The sequence below is a fragment of the Elaeis guineensis genome, chromosome 1, assembly GCF_000442705.2.
Source record: "Elaeis guineensis isolate ETL-2024a chromosome 1, EG11, whole genome shotgun sequence".
Taxonomy (NCBI): domain Eukaryota; kingdom Viridiplantae; phylum Streptophyta; class Magnoliopsida; order Arecales; family Arecaceae; genus Elaeis; species Elaeis guineensis.
In genome coordinates, this window is record NC_025993.2 from 176,322,247 (window position 1) to 176,348,477 (window position 26,231).

At 37.2% G+C, this 26,231-nt stretch overlaps 1 protein-coding gene across 2 annotated transcripts in view; it reads left to right on the forward strand.

The window, feature by feature from the left end:
• The first annotated feature begins 1,272 nt into the window (after window positions 1-1,272).
• LOC105039779 (nuclear pore complex protein NUP107) overlaps window positions 1,273-26,231 on the forward strand; it is a 51,597-nt gene continuing 26,638 nt past the window's right edge. For both annotated transcript variants that reach the window (XM_010916046.4, XM_010916045.4), the window contains exons 1-9: window positions 1,273-1,562; window positions 2,663-3,027; window positions 4,265-4,334; window positions 7,462-7,577; window positions 12,847-12,878; window positions 12,994-13,119; window positions 15,425-15,583; window positions 20,798-20,890; window positions 20,992-21,159. In XM_010916046.4, the coding sequence (XP_010914348.1) occupies window positions 1,480-1,562; window positions 2,663-3,027; window positions 4,265-4,334; window positions 7,462-7,577; window positions 12,847-12,878; window positions 12,994-13,119; window positions 15,425-15,583; window positions 20,798-20,890; window positions 20,992-21,159 (1,212 nt within the window). In that variant the 5' untranslated portion in view covers window positions 1,273-1,479. The remainder of the gene's footprint in view (window positions 1,563-2,662; window positions 3,028-4,264; window positions 4,335-7,461; window positions 7,578-12,846; window positions 12,879-12,993; window positions 13,120-15,424; window positions 15,584-20,797; window positions 20,891-20,991; window positions 21,160-26,231) is intronic.

A 26,231-nucleotide genomic window follows, 5' to 3' on the forward strand; every position in this document is an offset into this window, starting at 1 on the left:
TATATTACTTTTAATAGACAAGATCTCATTTTTTTCGTTTGGCCCCAGGTCTAAAAAATATCAGGACCGGCTCGAATAAATTACTTTATCATGGACAACATTTATCTATAAAATGAAAAAAAATTTATCCATCCAAAAAATGACTAAATCATTTTCTCATCAACCAGTAAAGTAGGCATTTAATGCTATACCTAAAATGCCCATCCTTATTTTCAATATCTCCATCATTCAATGCTTAATAACTTAATCAAATCTAAAAAAATATAAATAATATCATAAAAAATATGGATAAATTTTGCTAACTTATCCAGAAAAGTAGTAATGTAAAAGAACATAGATCACAAATTTCGAAATCACTTTCCTATGTATAAAGAATATAGATAAATAATTTTTCTATATAAATATTGTATGAAAAATATTTATCCTAAAAAATATGGATTCTCAGATAAATCTTTTACCTACAAAAGAACGGGCTTTTGGGGAAACGTAGAGGCTTCCAAACTAACACGTGATGTGTTGGGAGATTATTTTAAAAATTTTAAAATTTGACACGTAGATTGTTTTATAATGTTGTGTGTCCATATGAAATATTATTATAATATCTATATATCATTTTATTATTATTATATAGATACTCTTTTTGTAATATTTTACACCGTTTTATTTTATGTCTATAATTTTATTTTTTCATTTAAAAATATTGTATACGCATGATGTTATAATTTTTTACGTCAAATTATGACTTTAAGATATCATAATATGCTTTGAGATATCATGATACAGAATATTATAATATAAAAGAGATATTTTTGTCCAACTATTTTTCAATGCATATTTAATGCCTACATCTTTATTTTTTTTAAAAAAATTAAATTATAAAAATATTTTTATTTATTTTAAAAAATTATAACATCTTGTGCATATTATGGCACCTTGCGTCATATCTTGATACTATGTGATAAAAATTATGACTTTCTGAATACAGATGTTATAATATAAATATAAATATTATAATTTTTTTAAAAATAATAATATTTTTATTATTAAAAATTTTAAATAAAAATAAAAATTATAAATATTAAATATATATTAAAAAATAATAATTAGATGAAACAATCAAATGGTATATTCTACGTCCCATTTTCTGCACCGCCAACGGTCCACAAAAATTTCTCTCGATCCTTGATAGGGCCAGGCCCAGAATCTTCTTGAGCCAGGCCCGAAAACACTGCCATTCCTCGTGCAGCTCTTTCCCCAGCCGCAAAACCCCTCAGCGGAGCATTCTTGAAACTCCCCTTGGTCTTGTGTTTCAATCTGTCCATTGGCGCTCCAAATTCGAACACCGTCGGTGCGAAACCGCGAGCTTTTGGGTTTGAGCCTCGTCGTCGCGCTCCGCTCCCGCTCATCCTCCCAAGATTTCAAATCTTTTTCTTTCCATCGGATTTTTAGGGTTTAAGGAGTCGCTCTTGGGGGATCGAGATGGACCTGGAGGAGATGGATGCTTCGCCGAGTTACTTCAATCCTGAAGATCTTAGCAGCAGGGAGCGATTTCGCCGCTACAGGTAGTCCCTTTTCTTCGCTTTTTTCCTCATTAATTGGGTTTCGGATTGGACCCTTCTCTTCGGTTTTACTTGGATCTTTAGGGTTTTAGGAATCACTTCTTGACTGGGAGAACCCTCTCTCAACGAATCGCTTAACCTATAGAATGATAGATGATGATATATTTTGTCTTAGGCTGATGAAGTTTTCCCCTTTGTGGTCAAAACCCAGCCAATGGTGGCATTGCTCGGCAATTAATTGTTCACTTCCTTTTGTGAAAATCCCAAGCATCGCTAATGATGCATAGAAATCACAACTGTTCTCGTCTTTTCCATGATATTATCCCCTTTTGATTTTTTTTTTCTTGACCAAGTAGTTTCTCTTCATCTGTTTCTATCTTCAGCATTGCTAGATTGTTGATTTACCAATGCTGAAAAATTATCTCCTTTTTGGTTTGCGGTTCCTTTCAAGAAATTCCAATTAAATACGATTTTATGCAGAAATCATGTTTTTTCCGTGTTCTTGATGTTGGTTTGATTTACTTCATCTATTTATATCTTTACGAGACCTGGGAGGATAATCTTTCCTTACTTTATTATATTTTGATACACTTGTGAATAACACACACGAATAATCGATTAGACTTGGAAATCTGAAGCATATATTGAATAAGTATCTATCATAGACTTGGTATGCTACTCTGGTCCGATTATATGGGCTTCATTTTTAGGTATAATCAACATGAAGAAGGGGGGAGAATGCAAAGGAAAACTGAGGAATGGGAAGACTGTATGATAGAAGAAGGGGAAGCCATTACATCCAACAGCTAGGATCCCCAAATTATATGATTTTTTGACAGTAAATAGTTTAGAGATGTAGATCACATCCAATGACGCCTCATCTGGGATGCTGCATGGGCACCCACAGATTAGCTCTACTCATATGGATATTTGACCAATGTGTGTATATATATCTGCCTATATAATTCACTTGGCTATTTATTCCATTTTATTTCCACTTTTATATAACATCTGAGTTCTATGAAAGTTCTACCAGCTATTTATTCTTAGTGAGACAACCATCCTGCTGCGATGTCACTTATTTCTTATGTTCCACTGTACAGGAAGAGGCAGTCGACCGCAAATATTTCACCACTCCTAGGAAATTCCGTGTCAAAATTTTCTGATGCAAGACTCTTGTTAGAGGGTAATAACATTCAAAGGCGACCCAATACTGCACTCTTGCTTGAAGAAATAAAACGGGAAGCGGATAGTATCGACACTGATGGCTTGGATAAGGTATTAAATTCATCAAAAAGACGGGCATCCGTTGATAGTCATGCAGTCTCTGAGCTGAATGCTGGTTTTGATTCAATTCGACAAGTGACAAGCCAGTCAATAAAATCTTGCAAGCATGAAGATGAGGTGTTGGCAGATGGAGAGACGACTTTTACATTATTTGCTTCTCTTCTTGATTCTGCACTTCAAGGTTAGTACTATGATATATCACAATGTTTAGTCTTGTAATTACAATGATAGACATGCTACACTCTGCAAGGATAAAGTAACAATATTGCTTTTAGTAATGTATTAACATTGTGACCGAGACAGCTCCTAGGTCTAGAGAAAGTTGATGACAGCAATCATGAGTGTTCAGACTTGCATGAGAACCAAATCTTGAACTCTTAGTTTATAATATTGCATATTCTACAAATTATTGCACCACTGATAATTTGCTGGGACTTCACTTTCACCTAAGAAACACTTCCTTCGTAATCTTGTTAACTTCTCTTACATTCACCTGCTTTAAGGTGCTTCCTTACTTTGATGATAATTTTCTCTCTCCTTTCTTGCTCTTGCGACCTAAGTTGCTTAGATACCCATCCCCAATCAAGTTAACTAAGGGCTCAGTGCAAGGGAGTGCCGTTGGAACTTGTTGTTTCTCAGAGTGTGGTTAGCCAAGGGCTCAGTGCAAGGGAGTGCTGTTGGTACTTATTATTTCTCAGAGTGTAGCATATTATGCTGCAATACAGAATGGCGCAAACAGATATTTTGTTACTTAGGCTGTCTTAATATAAAATGTAGGTTGTTTTTGACAATGTCATTTTTAGTTTGCTATGGGTTGTCATAGCATTTTTATGATTTATAATAACTTTGATTTTCTTGTTTTTGAAGGGCTGGTTTACTGTTGCAGGTGAGAATGGTTTGAATTTGACAATGTGTTGTGGAACACAAATTTGAATTAAAATCTTTGCTTCATTCATTGCTGGAGGTGATGCCAGAAATTCCTCGTAGTCAATGGGAGTGCTATAAATTAAAAAGAGCAGACAGCCACAAAACCCCGAGGAAGTGTCCTTTGGTCATAAAGTCAATCTAAATGGCAGGAGCTTCAAAAGTTCTAATGTCCCTAAAACTTATAGTTGGATTCCATCTTAGAAATAGTTCACATTATTTTGTCTATACTTGGCATGCTCCACAACTCTTGTACCATTTGTGCTAAACTGTCCCTTAGCAAAAGAAAGCGAAATAAGGCACCTATTTAATCTTGATGTTGAGATGGGGTATAAGCTCCACACTAATCCAATATTTTGTCATCTTTAAGAGTTCACACGTAAAATTGTGATAGCGGCTACGATTCATTCATATTTTCTATTATGTCATTTATGTTTGACCTTTATTAATGTGAGAAATCAAATTTAAAAATGCTTGCTTTTTGCATATTGTAGGGTTGATGCCTTTCGCTGATCTTATTTTGCGGTTTGAAAAGACATGTCGGAACGTCTCTGAGGCCATAAGGTGTGCTTTCCATAGCCAACCCTGCTTTTAACCAATATTGGAGCACTTGTAAAATTGTCATTGGAGCCTTTATATTTATTTTAGGGTAAATTTCAACGACATCCCTTCAAGTTTGGATGAGAAACATTTTGATCCCAAAACTAAATAATTTTTGTAAACTAGACACCATAATTTATTTTTTTGTTGGAATACAACCTAGCCGTCTGTGTCCTAACACTGTTAATAGATTGTGGGGAATGTTTAAATTACCCTCCATCTTCTAGGTGGTTCTAAACGGGGTTGTCTATGACTTTTAACTCCAATGTTGACATAGACCAGTAGCACTTGGTATCCCACAATAACAGCTGCTGGCATGATAGGAGCCATCAGTGATGCCATGGCAATAGTTGCATTCACCAACATTGCCGCTTGAAAAAAAAAGTCGATCCCGGTAGTCGCTGTGTTGGCGATAGCTACTGGAGGGATGACTTTGGCAGGATGACAGTGAGAGTCAGAGCAGTCATCATCGCATTCAAACACCAACAGGAGGAGGTGGAGGTATTTGGCCCGCCCATGTCCTTGAGCAACTCCAAGAAATACGCATCATTTCAAGAGGAGAAGCTTGAGAAGGGTGCTCTGGTCAAGTATGATGGGAGCACCAATAGGAGGAAGATTGCGATGGCGGCGGGGGGCGAGGCTAGCGGTAGTGGGGAACAATCAGGGAAGACTAGTGTTTGTGAAGGAAGGGAGAGGTTTGAGCTATAGGACTTGCTCAAGTCCTTGATAGAAGTGCTTGCAGACATAGAGGATCTTTGCATAGTTGTCCTTGAGGCATGGGGCGTGGCAAGCGGCCTCAATGGAGTAGGTGTTGTCGAAGGATGAGTCTAGGAAGGCTATCCAGAAGAAGTTGCCGTGGACAGCCTCAAAGAAGGCATCTAGGGCTGATTTCTTGTAGCAAGCACGGGTGGCGGTGTGGTGGAAGTGGCAAGGACTGTGGTGGTTGTTGTGGTAGTGGGGGGGACACTAGGGATTTTGCAAAGGCTACTATGATGGCGATAATAGTGAGGTGGAGGCAACGGTGAGTGATTGCGGTGGCGAGGGTGTTAGATATATGATGGAGGCAGTGATGATGGTGGTGGTGCAGTGACAGCTGCAATGGTGGTGATGTGGTGAAGGCAGTGATAATGATGGTGGCAGTGGTGGCAAGCAGCGGCAGAGGCGACAATTGTAGTGGTGAAAATGATGGTGGTGGTAGAGGTGGTGTTGGTGGTGGTGTGAAAAGACTTGAGTTTTTGAAACCATTGAAGGTAAGAATTTTTTTTGCTTTTATTTTTTCAAGAAATAATGAAAGTGACTTTTGAAAAATATAACATAAATAATAACATGAACATGTCTTTTTATCTCGAATTTTGTGATTTTATTTTAAAAATAAAAAATTGAAATTTAAAGTAACATCAAATAGGCGCTTTTGTTAACAAGCAGGGAAACTAACAAATTCATCACGACCGGAGGAATGCTCCAAGAGATGGGAGAATCTGTGGTAGCTGAATATACTTTCATGACTCTGTAGTGGTATTTGAAAAAGGCTGCCAATAACGTAATATGGTCAGAGGACAGAAATGTCTTGTAACCAGAAGTATTTTTAAGTGTGGTGCTGCCATAAGTTAACCAGCTAATGCTTTTTTACTAGGTTTCAACTACTTACATGTGGATGGAAATCTGCAGATACTTTAATCATGTCCAAAGTCATCTTAGCTAAACATGACATGTTCACTTTAATCTGACCATCTTTGCTGGGAAATGATAAAATGGATGCAAGATAAAAGATTATTTTTGCATTCACATGCTAGTTGTTGTGGAAGCAGACGATGCAGAAGATGAAGGCAGTATGGCATGTGCATTGGACTACTGCCTGGAGTACTTCCTAAATCTCAGTTGTGAGGCTTATCCTGGGAACAAGCTGGTTTGATACAGTATTGAGATTGACCATGGCAACCATAATGACAGGAATGAAGGAAAAAAAATTGGCGCCCTTTAATACCAGGCTATCCAAGTGTTGGGATGCGCAACTGTTCCACTTTGTCCAGGTTCAGATGGACCAGAATGAACTTGCCTGGAGAGACCTAGGTGCCTGGATTCATTCCAGGATCCAATCTCTCTGTGGTATGGTATGTTACTTCTGGGACGGACTGGGCCTTTAAACTTTTCTTGTAAGGGAGGGATTGTGGATCTGATAGTAAACCATCATTAGGCATCCTTGCCATTAGGCTACTGCTTCATATGAAATTTGATTGATTAACAAAGAGAAGTGGCGTGGCTGGTATTAGTTGCATTGTAAGTCATTTTCAAGGGAATCGAGCACTACCCAGAAGAAAATCACGAGGGGGAAGTCTGTTCGAAGCTGAAGCCAGAAGTCCTCTGGGGAAGTTTTCAAATTCTGAATGAGGTCGGAATCAGGAGAATATGAATTGAGGTAAACCTATATTGGGTATTGGAGGAAACAAGGTGACTTTGTAGAGCCAATTGCAAGCATCATTATGAAACTAGGATCTATTTGACTGTTCCTGAAGATGGTTGCATACACATCATTGCAAGAAAACCAATTAACTATTTTGTTAGCAAAGCAAGCTGATAGGAGTATAGATAGCTTCGAGAGGTGTATGGGAGCTTGTATGTCTGGATGTATTCTGTGAGGTTCTAAATAAATTCCTAATGGAAGATGTAAACCTGGAACCGAAGAAATGGAATCATCCTTCATCCAATTTGCCCAAAAAAAACTTATTTGATGATGACTATGTTGACTTTGATGCCTTATTTGAATTAAATCTTGAACTCATTGATTTTAAGAATTTAACTTCTAACATGATGATGATTATTTAGTAGACAGAATTGTATGTTAGGCATTTAACTTCTAACACGATGATGATTATTTAGTAAATAGAATTGTACATATTCTTGCTTTAGAATAGCAAAAAATTTTCTATAAATGTAAGATGTTTTGCATGAGTAAATCTTGTGTTCTGGTAATTTGAGATGGTTTCTCTTCTTCAATTCTAAGTACTTGCTATCATGCATATCTTTTGTGTTACTAGTACAAAATTAGTAAGTTTTGTAACAGGTCAACATGATCTCATGTTTCGTTTGTCAGGTATAGTAGTACAGGGAGGCACCGGGTGGTGGAGGACAAATTCATGCAGCAAAAAGCTCGACTCTTGCTTGATGAGGCAGCTTCTTGGTCACTTCTTTGGTTTCTCTTTGGCAAAGGTAATCAATCTGCAACCATTTAAACAATCTACTTTTGAGCTTTTAACCGTGTAAACAATCTTATTTTTAATCTCCTTGTCCTACTAAATTTATTTGTTACATCTTGAAGTTATTTTTTTAGCACAGATGGAGAATTTTGGACATGGCTTTAGTCTTCTTCTTTTTTTTTACTGTTGCTGCGTGTTGACGGTTGTAGGCAAGGTTTTGAAAACCGGTACCGGTGACCATATCGATCACCGGCCGGTTCCATACGGTACCGGTACTGGCACGGTACGGCGGTGTGCTGGTCAAACCGGTATGCTAATTTTTTTGGCTTTTTCTTTTCTTTTTTTTTGGGTGGGAGGTGTCTAATCAAGTTTTTTTATTATTAAGTAATTTAAAGCCCAAAATAATATTAAGTGATATTCATTAACGTTCGTATCACTTCGATACACCTTTAATCGCATGTGATAGGAATCTAAGCATGATATTATGTTATTTAGCATTCTAAATAATCAATACATGGACTAGATATCATTATATTCTACAATACGTATAATCAATTAAAAAATCTAAAAATATTCAATACGTATCAATCATCAGAATCTGATCGATCGTCGATGTCCATAAATGGCAGGATTATCTACATAGTCAGGAGGAACATCGGTCCATCCCTCTAGCCACATAGCATTATAATCCTCTGCGCTCATTCCATAAGGTAGAAGCGCTGGATCATAACTCATCCTCGATCCCTCACTGAGATCCTGGCTTTGAGAGCTATCATTGGGTTGATAGCCTGGTTGTGAAGAGGTCCATCCAAGTATATAGACAGTAAATTTCGATCCATAAGACGCTCCGGACTGTACAGGATGGTAGCTACCAGAAGACGATGACTCCAATGCACTATATCCATATCTATATACGTATGGATCATAGGCTGTCTGTGGCTGTGGATAAGAAGATCCATAATAGGAACACGAGTCTGATACATCTATGGATTTTACTCCACGTGCGAGATCATCTGTAGTTGCATCATATCTTGAATGACCTTGTGAAGCCCGTTGTTTGTATGAAATCGTATTGTTACGGACTCTACCAGCTTGTATATTGTGGTCTCTATCTTGCATGACGTGCGTAAACTGAGGCTCACTAGTGAATAGAAGACCACCAAATGGCTGCATCTCCTATCCTCCGGTCTCTTCATGATCATCAGATCCATGAGTAGCTGAAGAACTATCGTCACTGCTCTATCTGATGTCTGAATCTGAGTGAACCGAAATGTACTCAGTACTCACCATTCAGATCTGAGTAAATAGATCTATTCTTGCAGATCCACCAAAATGTACTCACCATTCAGTTGCAAAATCATTAAAATTTAGCAAAATCAAAAAGAAGATTAAATATGTCAATATGATAATCGATTTATTAATGTATACTTGGATTCACCTTTGATTTGCTTCTGATCGTTACATTACTTCCAAATGATTCTGTGCCCTCTAAATATTTTCGTCTGTAAAAAAAATATTTGGTATAAAATCTTAGTTATTGAAGATGCAACCAAGTTAATAAACATCATTGAACTTAACTTGTTCAAGACACATAGCTGATATCTGGATCGGGCTTTATCTTATCTATTACATTTCGTAGGATGGACAAAAGCTTTTCATCCATCCCAATACCAAGTATGGAGTACTGAAACCTCGGGTTCAGATAATAAGCTGCACATAGATGGTTCGTAATTGATTATGTTTATTTATACAAATTTTGAAAGAATTTTTGATTTGCTGCTTGCTAAATGTAACTCCCTACACATTTTGTAGCCCCATCGATGGTCAATGATCCTAATGTACTCATCGGCATGCTGTGGATCTGCCATTTTGATTTATTTTTTTGCCCTTTCTATCATATAATATAAGAAATCCATCTGGAGGTATCGCTCACCTTCCACTGCTCGGAGCACTTCATACAGATGTTTGATAGCCACCACTATCTTCTCGTCCCGCTATCAGAATGATTGTCTCATCACTAAGCTCTCCACATTGCTCCTCTCAGTGCCTGTCCGCGTATATCTACTCTGTTGCCATCCAGGACTGACAAACATCTGATACAGATATACTTTCTTTTCAATCTGGCTGTCAAGTGCTATATAATTAGTAGCAAATCGTATAACATCTGTTCTTAATATATCACTCCCAGCAAACTGCTGCATCAATGATAGGATCCATGTATAGTTGTAGATGAATCTAGTGATGCTCTGTGCTGACTCCACTATTTTTTGCATCCTACGAATCTTTTTAATATCTATCAACATCAGATCGATACAATGTGCAGCACATGGGATCCAGAAAATATGCGATCGCTGCTCCATCAATATCTTCCATGCAGCCTTATATTGTGGTTCGTTATCTGTAATAACCTGCACGATATTTTGTTCTCCTATTTGATCAATCACCTCCTCCATCAATCTGAGGATGTAGCTGGCATCGTGCACCTCAACGGAAGCATTAACAGACTTGTGAAAAATTATTTTTCTATCATAATATGTCAAGAAGTTGATGATGCTTCGTCTAGTAGGATCAGTCCAACCATTACACATCACAGTCAACTCATATATCGGCCATTTGCTTTGATATGAGGCAATCTATTTGTCAAGATCCTTTTTATTCTGGTTAAGAAGCTCGCCATGGATATCTCTTGGTCCTGGAGGATCTACACCTGGACCGGTATCTTGTATAGATGATATGGCAGAGCGATAATATGGGTTGTCTGTTGCATTCGCTGGGATGTGACTGAAGTGAAATCAAGATCCAATAGCTCGTCACATATCGTTCTTCTTATTTTTCTTCAACATAGTATCAATCTTCTATTGCTTGGAATCTCTACTAGAAAATACGTATGAATCAAAGTCGTGGATAGTGGCTCCTGTTGGAATCTCCCCAGAGGACTTCTTTCTACTGCCAAATGCTTCTAACATGGATGCAAGACGGCTAGTGCCTCTACTGACGGGCTCTCTAACTAAGGATGTCGTCTTAAACCGTGACTTAGACTTTGCTGCAGTGCTTCCTGAGTCTGACCCGCCCTTATAAGCTGACGGTCTAAATTGAGCTCTATACGTGATTAGCTTTTGCTGCCACTGATCATCCAAGCTTGTTCGAATGGTAGCATCGATCTGTGCTGGCTCATCATCTGGAACAGATCCTTCCTCTGACTCGCTCGACGATTCATCTCAGCCTTCTTCATTAAATTTTTTTCCTTCGCTGCTTTAAAATCAGCGAAGTATTTCGTCATTAACTGATGGACCTCTTGTGGCCACTTATGGCACATAGCTACATTCGGATAGCCGCCGATCAAATGTTACTTCAACTGTATAACTTCTCATTCCTTGAATTCTATGCTACACTATTTACATCTCCAATGATGCCGACATGAGAGCATCTCCCCATGCTTCTAATCAATGTCATGTTCTGGATCTTTTTTTCCTTGATGGATCTATTCCTGAAAATTGATAAGCACATCACTTCAATAATTACATAAAAATGATATATTTCGTTTACAAAATTTTTTTATATATTTTAAATTATTTATTTTTTTAAAAAATTTTAAATAAAATATAATAAAAATTTTAAAAATTATGAAAAAAATTTGATCATAGATCCATGTAGAATCTTACTATGGATACTACATATAATTTTTTTAGATGGTGGACATGCATGAAATATTGTTTTTTTTTTCTAAATTTAGGTCTAGGCCACCATGCGCAAGATGTATTAAAATATTAATAAATGGGTACCAAATTTATGTCAAAAGTAGCTTGCAAGTCTCTAAACAATAATCTGATTTTACAGTTATTTCTGAAAATTTATTTTTTTATAATTTTTTTATTTTTAAAATATATTTTTAATTTAAAAAATTATATACTTAATGAAAATTAATGATTTTAGTGTCATTGTGTGGAGATCGATAACATATATTAAAATCATGTTCAAAAATTTTTTTTTTGACAGTTTCTCCTTGTTTTTTCATTTTTCGTGAATTTTTCAAAAGAAAAAGAGAGGAAGAGAGAAAAGATAGCATGGTTTTGAGAAATATACCTTAAACACCTTTAATCCACGTATTTCTTGAGTCTTCGGAGAGGCTCTCGGTGTTAGGAAGTAAGAAACGGAGAGAGAAACTTAGAAATAGAGAAGAAGTCGAAAGATTTTTTCTCTGTTTCCAATCATAAAAGAAAAGAGGCCGAACTGAGTGGTTCGGCTTGGTTCAGGGTGAAATCGTCCGGTTCAGGGCCGAACCGGGCGATTCTCTTTTTTTTTTTTTGTTTTTTTTGGTCAGGTGCTAAAAACCATGGCCGAACCGACCCGATCAACACCGATCCGGTTCGGGACGCCCTGAATCGGGCTGTTCGGTCCGATTTTGAAAACCATGGTTGTAGGTATAAAATTTTATCATGAATTCTTCTTTTTTGATAATGAAAAAAAATCATGATATAGTTTTATATCATGAATCCTTGCAAACATAATGCAACTAAATTATAGAGCATATATATAGATGGTGTATTTGCTATGTGGTTACTGAATTAAACTTAACGCTTGCTTAAAAGTCTAGCTTGTTCTTCAGTTTGCATGAAAAAAATCTTTCCTCTGCTACAGTGATATGACATGAGAAACGTTAGTAGGTGCTGACACTTGTAAATGCATTACTATTTTTAATTTCTTAATGCATTTTGTTTTAGCATAGTTCTGTTGTCACCTCAGGTTTTTATATGGATTTTTGAGCACCAATTTTGTCCTAATTATATGTTCACCACTCCGAAATACTTTTTGGATGGCTTAAAAATGCAAAATCTTAAATAGCAACCAAGTTGGCTTATGGAAACATGTCCTATCAACACCTTCTCTGATCAAGAGTGAAAAGGCATGCAACTACATCCTTAAATTGCTTCATTAGAGCTAGTTTTTGACATAGTAACTCGTATGTGTGTTAAGGTATCATTTTATCATGTACCATAGTCGTAAGCTAATGCTACTGATGCTGGTCCCATGTCTGGTCAGAAAGGCTACCCCAAATAGATAGGACAATACTTACTGAGTATGGTTACTGTTATATGCTTTCTGTGATGATCATAGCCCTCTAGTTGTATGCTTTGTCATGTAGTGTACCATGTTTCTATAATTCTCAGCTAGATAAAGAACTTGTTGAATTTTTTTCTTCCAAATAACATTACGGTCTTCTGGGTTTGATTTTTTAATTTTTTTACATTAGAGGCTTGAATTCTTTTTTCATCATATTGCAGGAAATGAAGAACTACCTGAAGAGCTATTTGTGGTATTGTCTGATGAAGTCTTTATCTTCCATATAACTTTCCATTAAATGTTGCGCTTTTTCTCTCCTTTAGATGTATAAGGATTTGCTCTGAATTCCATTAATTATGACTTTACAGTTTCCAACAACATCGCATCAGGAGGCCTGCCAGTTTGTTATGATGGATCATACAGCACAATTATGTCTTCGGATAATCCTTTGGCTAGAAGGGCTAGCTTCAGAAGCCCTTGATTTGGAGAAAAAGGTGTTGAGATTTTCCTTCAATTTACATGGCTTACTTTTATGAAGTATTAAGATTTCTTATTTATATGACTAGATGCCTGACAATTGATACATATATATTCCTTTATGATGCCTTTGTCCACCTGAAATAGGCAGGCAATCACTAGAAGAAACTTGGAAATTATACACTTTATTATTATTATTATTATTATTATTATTATTTTCAGTCAATATCACAATGCATTCTGGGGATCACAGTAAGGAATATGTGTATATAAGTGTGTATGTATGTTCATGGGTGGAAATAGTCAATCAGTAATTTCTTGCTCTGCAAGCAAAAAAATCAGCTTCTGAATATCAGCAATATTATATTTTATCATATTCTATTTTTCATATAAAGTTTTTGAAAGAGTCGAAACATCTGAGACTTAGAAGATGTTTTAAGATAAAAATATTCTATGGAAAAGTTAACTTGATTATTGAAACAAAGAGTTCAGCTTCTAGAGTTACATGGAGTTGAACAATGCAAAACAACAGAAGATGATGGTGCAAAAGGGTTTAATATTTTGTAAGATAAGGGAATAGGAACACAATAGAGGAAGAAGATCAATCCATTATGAGCACTATCATAGCTGCTGATGCAACCTCTTAGAGCTAGGGCTACAGATAATATAGATATGAGCAGAAGCAAATTTCAAATACTCGACCTGCTCTTTAAGACTCCATAAAACTAGTAATTTAACTAAACCTAATTTAGACCTAATGTCCATCCATCATTATCATATAGAATACTTCGCCAGTAAGAAATTTAGTGCTATCTTGACTGATCAGAATCATCAGATATATATAGGGATATATAATCTATTCGTTATTATATACACTAGCATATTACTTTTGTTATCTATCTATACCAAGATAGAGGAGATTGATTGTTTCACTAATTCTGAGTGGTAAAAATAGTAGAAGATATATATGAGGGTATATTTGATGGAATTACAACAGTGCCAAAAAATTGGATGGTGTTTTGAATTGTGCAAACACTGTGTTACCTCAATGTGGAAATTTATAAAACAGTAGGGAGGACCCACCCATAAGGAGCTTTTTTGACCATTTCTATAATAGAGGTAGCTGAGATCTTATGGTCACATACAAGAATATGCTAGGATCTCATGAGATAGTCCGAGGCTGTGTAAAAGTGTCCAAATGAGCAAGGCAAACCTTCATACAACATGTATTTATGTTAAGAAAGGATTTAAAATAAGCTGATGTTTACAGAAGACATGATCATTTCTAAGGGTTTGATAAAAGCAATAACTTCTGCTAAGTAGGGCTTTTTGGGATGGCTCAGTCATGATTCCCCCCATACTGTAATTTTGTTTGGTTATATGATGGAGGAATTCAGGGTTTTATGATATAGTGGATGTGGAATAGGTTAGTTTCTTGGAGTTCGGATAATGTCCAGTATATTCTTTTTTTTTTTTTTTTGTTATCCTCGGTTGGCTACAGTTTGAGGTCCTGTTACACTCACAGATTATGCTGTATTGCTTGGTGTTTACTTATATTGGAAAACCTCCACGGTATAGATCGAACCATGTTTTAGTGAATTCGATTTTGGGATCTATAATGCTTTATTGACACATTTGATTACATATAGCAAAGCATGTAATGGGGGAAATGTATTTTTGTCAACCTCATGTTTATGAAGGATACAGAAAATACGTAATTGTAATTTTGAATAGCGAACTCCAAAATTAGTAAATCAGTTAAATATATTTTAAGTTTTCTAGTACAAATTCCTTCACTTTCTCATACTTTGTTTACATAGTCATAAGATCTTAATCGGTATATATACACTTTGTATGTAGGCATGTATATGTTTGTACCAAGGATTTGTAAATCAGGGTATGGACCTGTGCTAATCACTTGGTAATACTGTGTGCGTCAATATAGATGTGGTATGGGGTTGGCTACCAACGACTTGTGCGCTATGCTAGTCAAGGCCTATATGGTATCGCAGATGGTTGGTTAGGGGTCTGATGTTTATGAAAGGGGGATTCAATATGCTCCAGTTGGGTTGGCCTGGGGAGGGGTTTGCGAGGGTAAGGCATCTGCACCCTTGAATAATTGTAAAGTTAGTGAAATTAGTGTGATAGGCTTAACTTTTACCTTTTTTTTTTAAAATTTGCATGCTGAAACATCTATTTTGATGGGCAGCACTTTTTCTTAAGTATAACTTGCAGAACTTTTTCATGAAGCACTGTAACAAGCAGCTATAAACCTGTTTTGCTGTTAACCATTAGTAAGTGGAATATTAATTGCTTTTGTAGGTGAGAGGGTCTCATGTTGGTTCCTATCTTCCAAGCTCTGGTGTTTGGCATCATACACAGAGGTTCTTAAAGAAGAAGAATGATGATCCAGCTATAATCCGACACATGGATTTTGATGCTCCAACACGTGAAGCAGCACGACCACTTTCTGATGACAAAGTATGTGTGGCTGTTTATCACATGTTTTGTTATACTGATTTTGTATGTTTATCAGTAAGATTTAATGGCTCCAGAACCATATAGAACCTTCAAAAGTCAAATCGAATTCTCTATATCGTAAATTCTAATTGATGAATGCAAATTGTGGCACCATTTGGTGAATGCACCAAATATGCTGGGTTTCTCGTGGTTTATTAGTAACCAGCACTCGGTACATGTGATGCATGCCATACATTTCAGAGCAAGGAGTATTTGTTGCATTGCTATGGGATTTATTTGTATGAGTTGATGTATAAAGCCTGACTCTAGAATGTGTGTTTTTCTTGGTTTTCTTTGTAAAGTAATATGCAAGTCATAAAATGGGTGAGTTCACTAAATAAGGCTGTATGTTCAATGCATGGGTGGGCACCGTTATGTCTTATGCAAAAATTAAGTGTTGCATCCTAGAACCCAGCTCGAGTATGAGTACGATGCTGGCCAAGCAATGGTCTGAATTCAGTCCAATTAATCATTGTGGAAGCACACAATTCTCAATTTAAACTTCAATTCATGGAATCACAGTATAAGGGGCCATTAATGTTTACCCAAATTAAACTTTACCGCTCATGGCCTCGAATTAAACATGGCTTGCAGCTATTTACTTGAAAGACACAAACTATCTTTCAAGAACGTACTTATATTTTTCAACATGAATACATTCCATCAACACCTGGTACAACATCTTTAAAGGCAAGCTACCTTATGATACACTTAGATAACATGAAGCTTCTTTCTGATGTAGACTCTATCACTTTGATATGTACAACAAAATTACTTCAAACCTTCTACTAGAATAAGCGAACAAGTCTTTTGCTTTGAAATATAGTACATCAGGTGTGTGAGATGCATGTACTTTTGTTGATATTCACCCTATGGTTACCTTATTGTCATGTTTTACATTCTTGAGCACTGATAGATGGGACTGAGAATGTAACACAACATTCAACTTGGAAGAATTTGTAACATAGAACTTATCGCGACAACAATTGGGTAAAAACTTCATGTGTGCTTGCCAGCCTAGTCAGGTTGTTTTAAGAAACATGCTCAGCCTCTGTTTATGCATGCGTTTCTTATCTATGGCTTGATAGATATTGATGGGATTTTCTAAGTACATCCAAACTAAAAGATATTTCAAGAGGCATACCATATATATGCTACATGTTGGGCCTAAAAATATCCGGTGCGTTATTAGGAACTCTTGGTTTAGGCAACTTGTTGAACTGACTTTTTGTTTGGTTTTGGATTCAACTAAATTTATACTTAATTCCCATTTTGGTTTTGTTACTGTTCGCTGTCTAGCCTTGCTGCGAACTTAATATGAAGGTAGTTTGTTTGTAGTTCACTGGAATGAGATACACCCGCATCTTTAAAATTTTTGTTTTGTTAATATAGATGCTCTCTCTCTCTCTCTCTCTCTCTCTCTCTACATGGTTTATTTTAATATATGGTCGATTGTTAGGAAATCTTTAGTAAAATTCTTGTGGCCTATCCTACCCTTTTTCTCATCATTATGTTTATTGCTTCTCTTGCTGTGTCTGTTTACTTGCCTCCTCCCTCACCCCCCCAATTTTTTTTAATCTCTCTCTCTCTCTCTCTCTCTCTCTCTCTCTCTCTTTCTCTCTCGCTCCCCACCCCCGCCCCCGTCTGTATGATAATTCTTGTGGCCTCTCCAATCATCATTCATTTAAAATGTTGTCACTCTCGTCTCAGATGCCCTTGTGTGTGTGTGTTCTTGCATCCTCAGACTATGGATCTTGGAATCCAACCTTATGCTTGCTGATCTATATATAAAGTGTGGGTGGTTTTAGACTTGCTTGTTGTGGGTGTCACCGAACATATTCATGAAGGGTGGTGATTCATGTGCTTTTATTTGGATAGAGATGTAGGTGCATCTTCATCAAGAATGGAGCTTGATGGGGTTGTGATCATGGTTTGCCATGCCGGCGCATACCCTTAGTTGCAGGACTGTTTTATTTAAGGTGGTGAACCTACTTTTGAAACTCCGAGGTGATCTGGCTTTCTAAGTATTTTCTTATATTTTTTTAAGAGACCCACTTTCTTGTACGTACACCCAACTTGATTTTGGTAACTAAACCCATACTGCGGCATATAGAGCGCATCATACCATGCTAGTAAGATACCAATATATAGGTTTGATATGGTATGGGGCAAATTGGCCTGTATCGTGCAAGGTTTACCATGTCGTCACTGGATTCGTATTGAATGGCAGTATGTACATGCTACATACCTTGATGTTGATACTTAATATGGTGGGCATATTGAGTTTCGTTATCCTACTAGTATGTTATGGTACGTTCCATGCTGGGTGGTATGACTCGAGATTGCAAACCATGGTATGTGGTGGAATTGATTAGTTCCACTCAGTTGAGTTGTACTAATCCGTGCTGCCCAATTTTGGGTGGTGCTATGGCCATGCATGAGGAAAGGGTCTCCCAACTGTGTGCCAGTAGTATCATACTGTATTGTATTGGTAAGATATCGGTATGATACAGGATACTGGTATTGCAAACCTTGATGGTGATTGATCTTAATGTGAGTCCTTAGCTTTTCTATTGAATTCGCTTCTTTCTTGTCTCTTGGGAACTATGTTATAGTGGTTATACTTGTAAAGTACTTTTTCTGCAAGCATCCTGACTTATGACAATGTAATGTCTTATTGTTTGAGGTAATAGAGTCATTGTAGCTGAATATCAATCTTCTTCAGTGGCTGTGATTGTATATTAAGGAGCAAGGAAGATAGAAGGAAGAACAAGTTGAGCTAGCCACTGTATGGAAGATGTTCTCTCATAAGGGATTCTATTAAATGTGGAAGATGACATGTAGTACTCAATTAAAGATTCTAACAACATGAAATTATGGAAGATAAGTGTGAACTCCAGTTAACCTCACACAAATATGAAACATTCAGAGAATCATGCCCCTCTAGATTCTGCACAGATTATACCTTCATTTTTCCTTTTTTCCTTATTTGGTTTTCTGTTTTACTTGTATGTTTCCCTTTTAGACGGGATGCACATGTTAAAAAATCAAAAGAAGCGTGGAGGTTCAGATCATTGACTGATGAATGAATAAAAGCATTCTTCCTGCATCAGTTTCTTAGTGGTATAAGGCTGCTGAGTTCCTCTGGAGCAGGTCTGGAGGACTTGAATGAGGCCAACTCTTATCTCTTCCTTCCAGCTTCTCCCGTCAACCCCATACTATCCTGTCATTCTTTTCATTCCATTTGGAGCCTGAAATCCATCACAAAATTGAATTACATCCCCTAATCTATCATCAACTTTGACCTTCTAATCATCATTGATCATGTGTAGATCCTCTTACTGTTCATCCTTAGACATCCACTGTACTACACATCCGCCACCAACAACTGTTTCTCAGTCCTTAGATGTGAGAAAACTGTTGCCATGGGAACTAGGATGGTTACTACCTGAACTAAGATCAAGCCTAGATTGACATCAACATCCAGTTGGAGGTGAAATGCAACAGACATTTGTAAGTCCACACATTTCCTTTTCAACTCTAGAATTCCAAAAGAGAAAGGACAAATTTTTAACTTTTCTATGAAAAAAAATGCATGATTTTCTTTGGAGAAATTTATGTTAGATAGATCTCTGAGTCATGCATTCATAGCTTGACTATATCAAGTATTTTGAAGAATAAGTCTTAATATAATGATCTTCCATAAAGCTATTATGCTAGGAGTACTTTCACAAAACTGAGCGCCGGTTTGTAAAAATTGAACAATCCGTTTTGCTTTAAAATGATGTATAGCCTGTCTTTGTCTTTCCCTTCTTCTTGCTACTAAGAAAAACCATGTCAAGCATTTTATTTTAAAAAAAAGCATGCCTGCTTTTTGGGTTTCATTTTGGTTTATTTTTTGAAGAATAGAGACTTCTCAACCAATTTTAATAAATGATTTACCTGTAACCCAAACTGGATATAATGTTGTCATATCTTTCATTTCATTTTGCTCTTTGTTACTCTAAAAGCTCTTCTACCAGCTGCTATTTTTTGCCAGCAAATGTACATAGTGCAGTTGGAATACCCTATGAAGTTTGTGGGGCCTTTGTCTGTTTTGTTATATTTCCTAATAATGTTTGTTTTTTTTGTTGTTTATAGTAGTATTAGTCATGATTTCAAGAACCGCTGAAATGTGATGATACGACCTGTACTGTTCCATTCCAATGTGAAACTATCACCATTATGGGTGTGTGGATGCTGAAACAGCTATACTGGTACCATACTGGCTGTACCAGTCCTTATCATTGTGTAGCAGCGGTACCATATCAGCCATATCCATTGGTATCAATCAGTTTTCAATTTTTTAGAATATATTAGATGTAGTATGTGCTATCATATTGGTACTGTACATCTGTACTGGTACCAACTGTTCTGATGGATAAAAAGTAGGGGTCTGGTGCCAGTATACCTTGGTAGTACTGCTAATTCTGCATAATCCTTGGAGCTGTCCTTTGTCTTTATGGGAAATTGACTCAATCATTTGTTATGTGAACATTTTTTAGATTGCATTCCATGCTGTGATGATTCAGAAATCAACTTTAGCTTGCCTTGAACATTTTATCAAGATGGAACAATTAAAAACTAACAAGAATTCTCTCTATTTGAAATTGTTAGGAGGTTGGAATTAAACTTCAAAAGTCAGGCATCTTCTCATGATGCCTAGGAGTCTCAACTTAGTAGTTGAAGTCATGTTTAACTTCACCACTTACCACCAGGCTCTTGAAATGAACCAGTGGTTCTAGTGATCTATCAGCAAAATACAGAACAAAGCAAGGATTCAGATTTTGGCGGGACATCCCGCGGGACACTGGGATGGGATACCATCCCATGTGTCGGGATAGGACCGTCTTGCCATCATCCCAGCATCCCGATTGGGACATCTTGGGACATCTCTTGTCTCAAGTATCAGGATGGGGTGGGACGCTGACGTGTCTAGTTCCATGAGAAAACCAGGGCAGTCTCGTCCACGGGATTTAAAATCTTGGAACAAAGTAGCCAATGAAGCTGTTGGCATGTGAAAATTTTTGTTTTTTGAATGCATACCTTGGCTTGATTTCACTTTCTTTACCGTTTCTAGCATGTGCGCTGTATCAACTATACATATTACATGAGTGGCTTATAAATGCTAAACAGAAGCAAGATGAGTTACTTCTTGAAGATATCTGGACTCTACTAAGGGCTGGAAGATTAGAAGAGGCATGTGAGCTATGCCGTTCTGCTGGGCAGGTGTGTCAACATTTCACCAACTTTGGTTCTTTTTTTCAGCCAATTGGTTTCTTTGCAGAACTATTAATTTACTAATTTATATCTGCAACTATAATGTTTAGCCATGGAGGGCTGCAAGTCTGTGCCCTTTTGGAGGGTTAGACCATTTTCCTTCTCTTGAAGCTTTAATCAGGAATGGAAAGACTAGAACATTGCAGGCTATTGAATTGGAAAGTGGGATTGCACACCAATGGCGTCTTTGGAGATGGGCATCATATTGTGCATCAGAGGTAAAATATGCCTGTATTTTCAGCCCCTCTAATCTGCAATTGCTGTTCATTTTTTCTTTGTTTTTGTATTTGAAAGCTAATGTCATCGTTGTTTATACTACCTCCTGCTGCTCTTGGTCCTTTACTTTGCATTGTCCAAGTTAGAAGATCTTGATCCAAGTGCTTGTTTTAGTCATGGAGGACTGGAGCAATTGTTTTTGATTTAAACAACTATGGGTTTGGGCTGGAATTTTGAAAAACACAAAAATTGAAATATACAAAATTTCATGTTGTCGAAATATGCAAAAGGGTCAAGGTATAAAATTTAGCACAATTTCACAATGTTTCTGCAGGTTTGTTGTAAACTTGTAGTATTAAAATTGATAAAACTTTGCGTAAGTTGGTATATGAAAACAATCACTATGAAAGCACTTGGTCTTGGCTGAGATTTGGTTGTTGTAATGGAGCACTTGTTGATATACAAACATATGTACATGTGTGCGTGCATGCATTTGCATTTCAGACCAGAAACTTTTTTATGTTTACACAGTGTTTAGCACGCAATTTTTGGATTGCTTGACATAATTTTGAAAGATATTATCTAAGATGAGTAATTTTGTATCAGTTTTTGTGTTAAAACCATGCCTGTTTATGAATAATGATGTCTTAACAAAAGTTAAGCATTTGGCTTACTATTTTCATTGCAGTTCTTTGTGAAGTGTGATGATGTACATTTTCAAGGCATACGAGGCTAGAAATGCACTACTCATGATGCCTGATCAAAAACTAAAAAAGCTGGCAAACTTTGTTCAGTTGCTTTAGGCAAGGTTAGAGTTTTGTTGTTACCCTGCATCATGCTAATCTGGAGAAGCCTCTTATAGCTTCTAGAATACTTTCTAGAGATCTTTTTTTTCCCTTCTTTGATAAAGTGGATCTAGCATGGTATTTCGTACCGGCTCGAATCGGCCGGTACATTCCATATCATATCATATCGATGGGGAATCGGTTCAGTTCAGACTGATTTTTTGAAAAATGATCTGAATTGGACCGAACCGGTCAGTTCGGTATGGTATTGGCCCGAACCGTCCAATACTGGGTGGTTTGGTCCGATGCGGTGCGGTATGGTACCGGTTCGGTCCAGTTCAGCTAGATTTTCTTTTTTTGGCCATTGGGTGAGATTTTTTTTTAAATTTTTTATTGTCGGTACGGTCCGGTATGATATGGTACCATATTGTATCGGTCGGCAACCGGCATGGATTCCGGTACTGAGTCCGCGAACCTTGGGATCTAGTTTTGTAAAAGATGTTAAGGTCGTGGTCCTGTTGTTTGTTTTTGATGTAATATTATTACTGTTCTATAGTGCCTTCTATAACTAGTTTTAGTATTGTAGGAGATTGTGGAGGGTACCTGTATACTGGCTGTCATTGACTTGTGAAGACGTCAATGAGCTGAAGACTTGCAGGTCTTCCCTGGTTATATGAGTCTGTTGGAAATTGGGAGTGTACCTTTGGCGAACTTGATTTATGTTGTCGGTGTTCATGTATGGGGAGGAGATTGCAAAACCATGGTCTAAAATTTTGGAAGTATTAAAATTTAAATGTTAAAAATCAAGGATTTAAATTGAGGTACAGACCTATAATAGTCAGCGGTCAGTCTGGGTAATACCTTGGGTGGTAAGCCCTGGTATGCACGAGCCAAAAAAATGAAATAGGTATCTAGCAAAATTTGGAAAAAAATTGATACACATTTGATAGACCTCAATATAGGTTGATATGCATCAGCAAAGCATGATAAGTGGTGGTACGGTGTTGGTTTGCCAACATTGGATCATTTTAAGCCTCTCTGAATTGGTCCTTGGCTGGTAAGGGCCGTTACATATACTTTCAATTCTTGTTTAAGATGGTGAGATATTTAACTTGGTTTAAAGAGATAACATCTTTGGTGTTTGTTAGTACAATCTGCCTTTTATTCTGGATCCACTAAATACATAAATATGAAGCAACACCAAACATATTTATAAGTTTAGGAGAGTGGAAGTTTGGTATACTATAACTGTAATATTTGGGCTTCTCTTTAGGGGAGAAAATTATTTTGATGATGTGTTTTCAAATTGGTCATCAAGATACTAGATGCCTGTTAGTAGTCCTCTAGTGTGCATCAATCCATTTAAAATTGCCTTTGAAGAACATGCTTTGTGCCTCATGACCATTGGAAGTTTTTACAAGTCATTTTTGTGCATGTATTTCCAGCTTATTATGTATATTATTTGAGGGCAGTAGTTTAGCCAACACCTCAAGCATGTGAGAAATTTTCTCATGTACAAGCAGTACACCATTAGTCTGTCCGTGAATGATGTGCAGACTTACTCCATCAGCCAACACCAAGTTGATAAATCTGTATGCTAACAAGTTTGGACTGCACATGAACAATTATAACCAGATTTTCCAAATTTAACATGCATCCTATCAAGATATAGGGTGAAAGTTTTCTCTTGCACCTGGAGAGACATCAGATTCTTTGGTTGTCCATTCGTGGTGACATTTTTTGATGGTGAATGATCTTTTCCTAAAATGTCTGATCTGGGTGCTCCACTTCCATGGTAGCATAATTAGTAAGTGCTTCATGGGTAGGTTTTCTAATATACTTAACAAGGATGGTTCCAAATTCTTCAAAGTTCAAATAACTTACCAACACATGTTGAAGTCATATGTTCAAGTCATGTTCTTATCATTGGGCTAATAGCTTGCAACCTATAAATTATATTTAGCCTGCACGAAGCTTGAGGTGCACTGACTGATTTTCATCTAAGAGTAAAGAGATCATGTGAAGAGCTTCACATATTGACCTTTAGGCTGATTCTTATTTAAGCCATTGAATGGATCAGATTTTTTCTGGATTATGGTTGACTTTAGTGTGATCTGCGAACTAAAACTGCTGATTCAGTCTATATGATTATTTCTGATAACCGAAGTAAAGCAAAATGTGGACCTACTTATATTTGGATTTCTAATTTGATTATCTGATCATTCTAGTTGTCAGGTAGGTTAATGCCGAGAGATAGAGGTGGCAGCCAAAAGGTGCTTGACAGTGTAGGGGTAGGTGGATGAGTGTGGGGGATTGTCAAGGGTGGAGTATTAGACTAGAGGAAGGCCAAGGAAGATTAGTGGTAGTTCAGGAAGATGGGTATCGGCATGAGGAGAGTGTGTGTGTTGAGGGAGGGGGGAGAGTGTGTGTGTTGAGGGAGAGGGGGGGGGGGTGTGGTTTGCTGAGCAGAATAGTGCTATTAAATAATGTCGCAACTGTTTAAGTATTGTTCTAGATGGTTAGATTGGTTCAAGTTAAGCCTAGGTTCAGATCCATTTTGTGAATCATCTTATATCTATTGTTCATTTTCTGCTACAAATCTCACATGGTTGTTTAGATCATGTTATTTTGCTCTAAAGTAGATATAGGTTCAATTGCTATGCACGATTGGATACAGATTTAGGTAATAATGGTGAACTTGGACAAGTTATGGAAATCCAAATGCTTTCAACATTTTGAGTGTGTTTTCAACTCTTTTGGGTGCTTGCTTTCTTAAGGTGGAATCCAGACTTTTTTCCAAATTTGGCAAGTGTTTTCTGTGGCAAAGATTTAAATCTTGCATATCAGTGTCAAATTGATTGACAGCCAATGTGGTTTGTGCCATATTGCCCTAGGATATAAGCAAACTTTGATATGGTCAATATGCTCTTGGTATGGTGTATTTTGGCCCCCAATTTGTTTTGCATTTTTCTATGTTTTATTGCTTTAGTACTTTTTTGGAAAAAAGATAGCAAGGATTTCGATTGAAGTGTCCTAGTCATCCTACTTGATGTGTGCTGTATTTTTATAATTTGCTAGTACATTACATGATATAGCATGATTTGGAAATTCAAACCCATTGAAAACATTTGTGTGCATGGACAACTGAAACTCAATTAGGTTATTGGAAATGATTGAATTAATTAGTGATATCGAGGATTATCATGATTCCACTTAAAATAGTCTAATACTAGCATGATTTGACAAACAAAAAAAAAGATATTTCACATTTTTAATATTATTGAAACATAGAAATGGAGTCCTTTGCTTGAATGATACGATGAGATGTGCATTTTTAATTGATTATAATAATCCATCGTATACATAGAGAAATATAACATGAATATTTCTATTAAAGCATTAAGGGGGTGTTTGGTTGGGGGGAGTGGGGGTTTGGAATCGGAATCGGAATGTGTGACTCCCATTCCAATCGTTTGGTTGGGAGGAGTCCCATTTTGATTCCGATTCCATGGTGGAATGGGAATGGCTCAATCTATATAGAACTCAATCCCTACTCTTCTCTATGGATTCAAATTTCTATTTCAATTCCGATTCCGATTTCAATCACGAACTAAATGGTTCGGAGGATTTGACCATTCCGATTTTGATTCCAAGCCATTCCGATTCCGATTCCCATTCCGATTTCGATAACGAACCAAACACCCCCTAAGTGTTATTTAGGTGAATACTTTGGAGCAAGGTCTGTTTGATTGGTGCTGGGGCTTGTACTAGCTGGTGATTGGTTCGATATGTATGGAAATAAGGGGAGAGAGAGGGGGGAGGAGGGAAAGAGAGGGAGAGAAAACCCTAGCCCTTGGAGAATTGAGGGTAGGGAGAGAAGGGAGAAAGAGGGATAGAGAGTGGGGGGGGATGGAGAACAGAGAGGAAGAAAGAGAGAGAGAGAGGTATACCTGGAGCTCCAAAGCTCCAGGTATGTTGCGGTACCAGGAGCAGGGTAGAATTGAGCGGTGGAGATGGTATTATGGAGCCTCTAGTTGGTTGGGGGGGTGGGGGGGCGGGGAGGCATCATTGATGGAGCCTTTGTTGTGTACTGTGGAGTCAGTTAAACATGGTGGAACTTGGGGTGGGGAGATGGAGGGGGAATAGTCAAACGGCTCAAAGCCTTAGAAGGGTTGGTTTGGGGGTGGGAGGGCGCCTCAGGATTTATTTGAGGGACCAAATGTCCTGATTTTAGACCAGTTCGATTTGGTACGGCCCGAACTGCCTAGTGCAAGATTGTTCGGCTAACC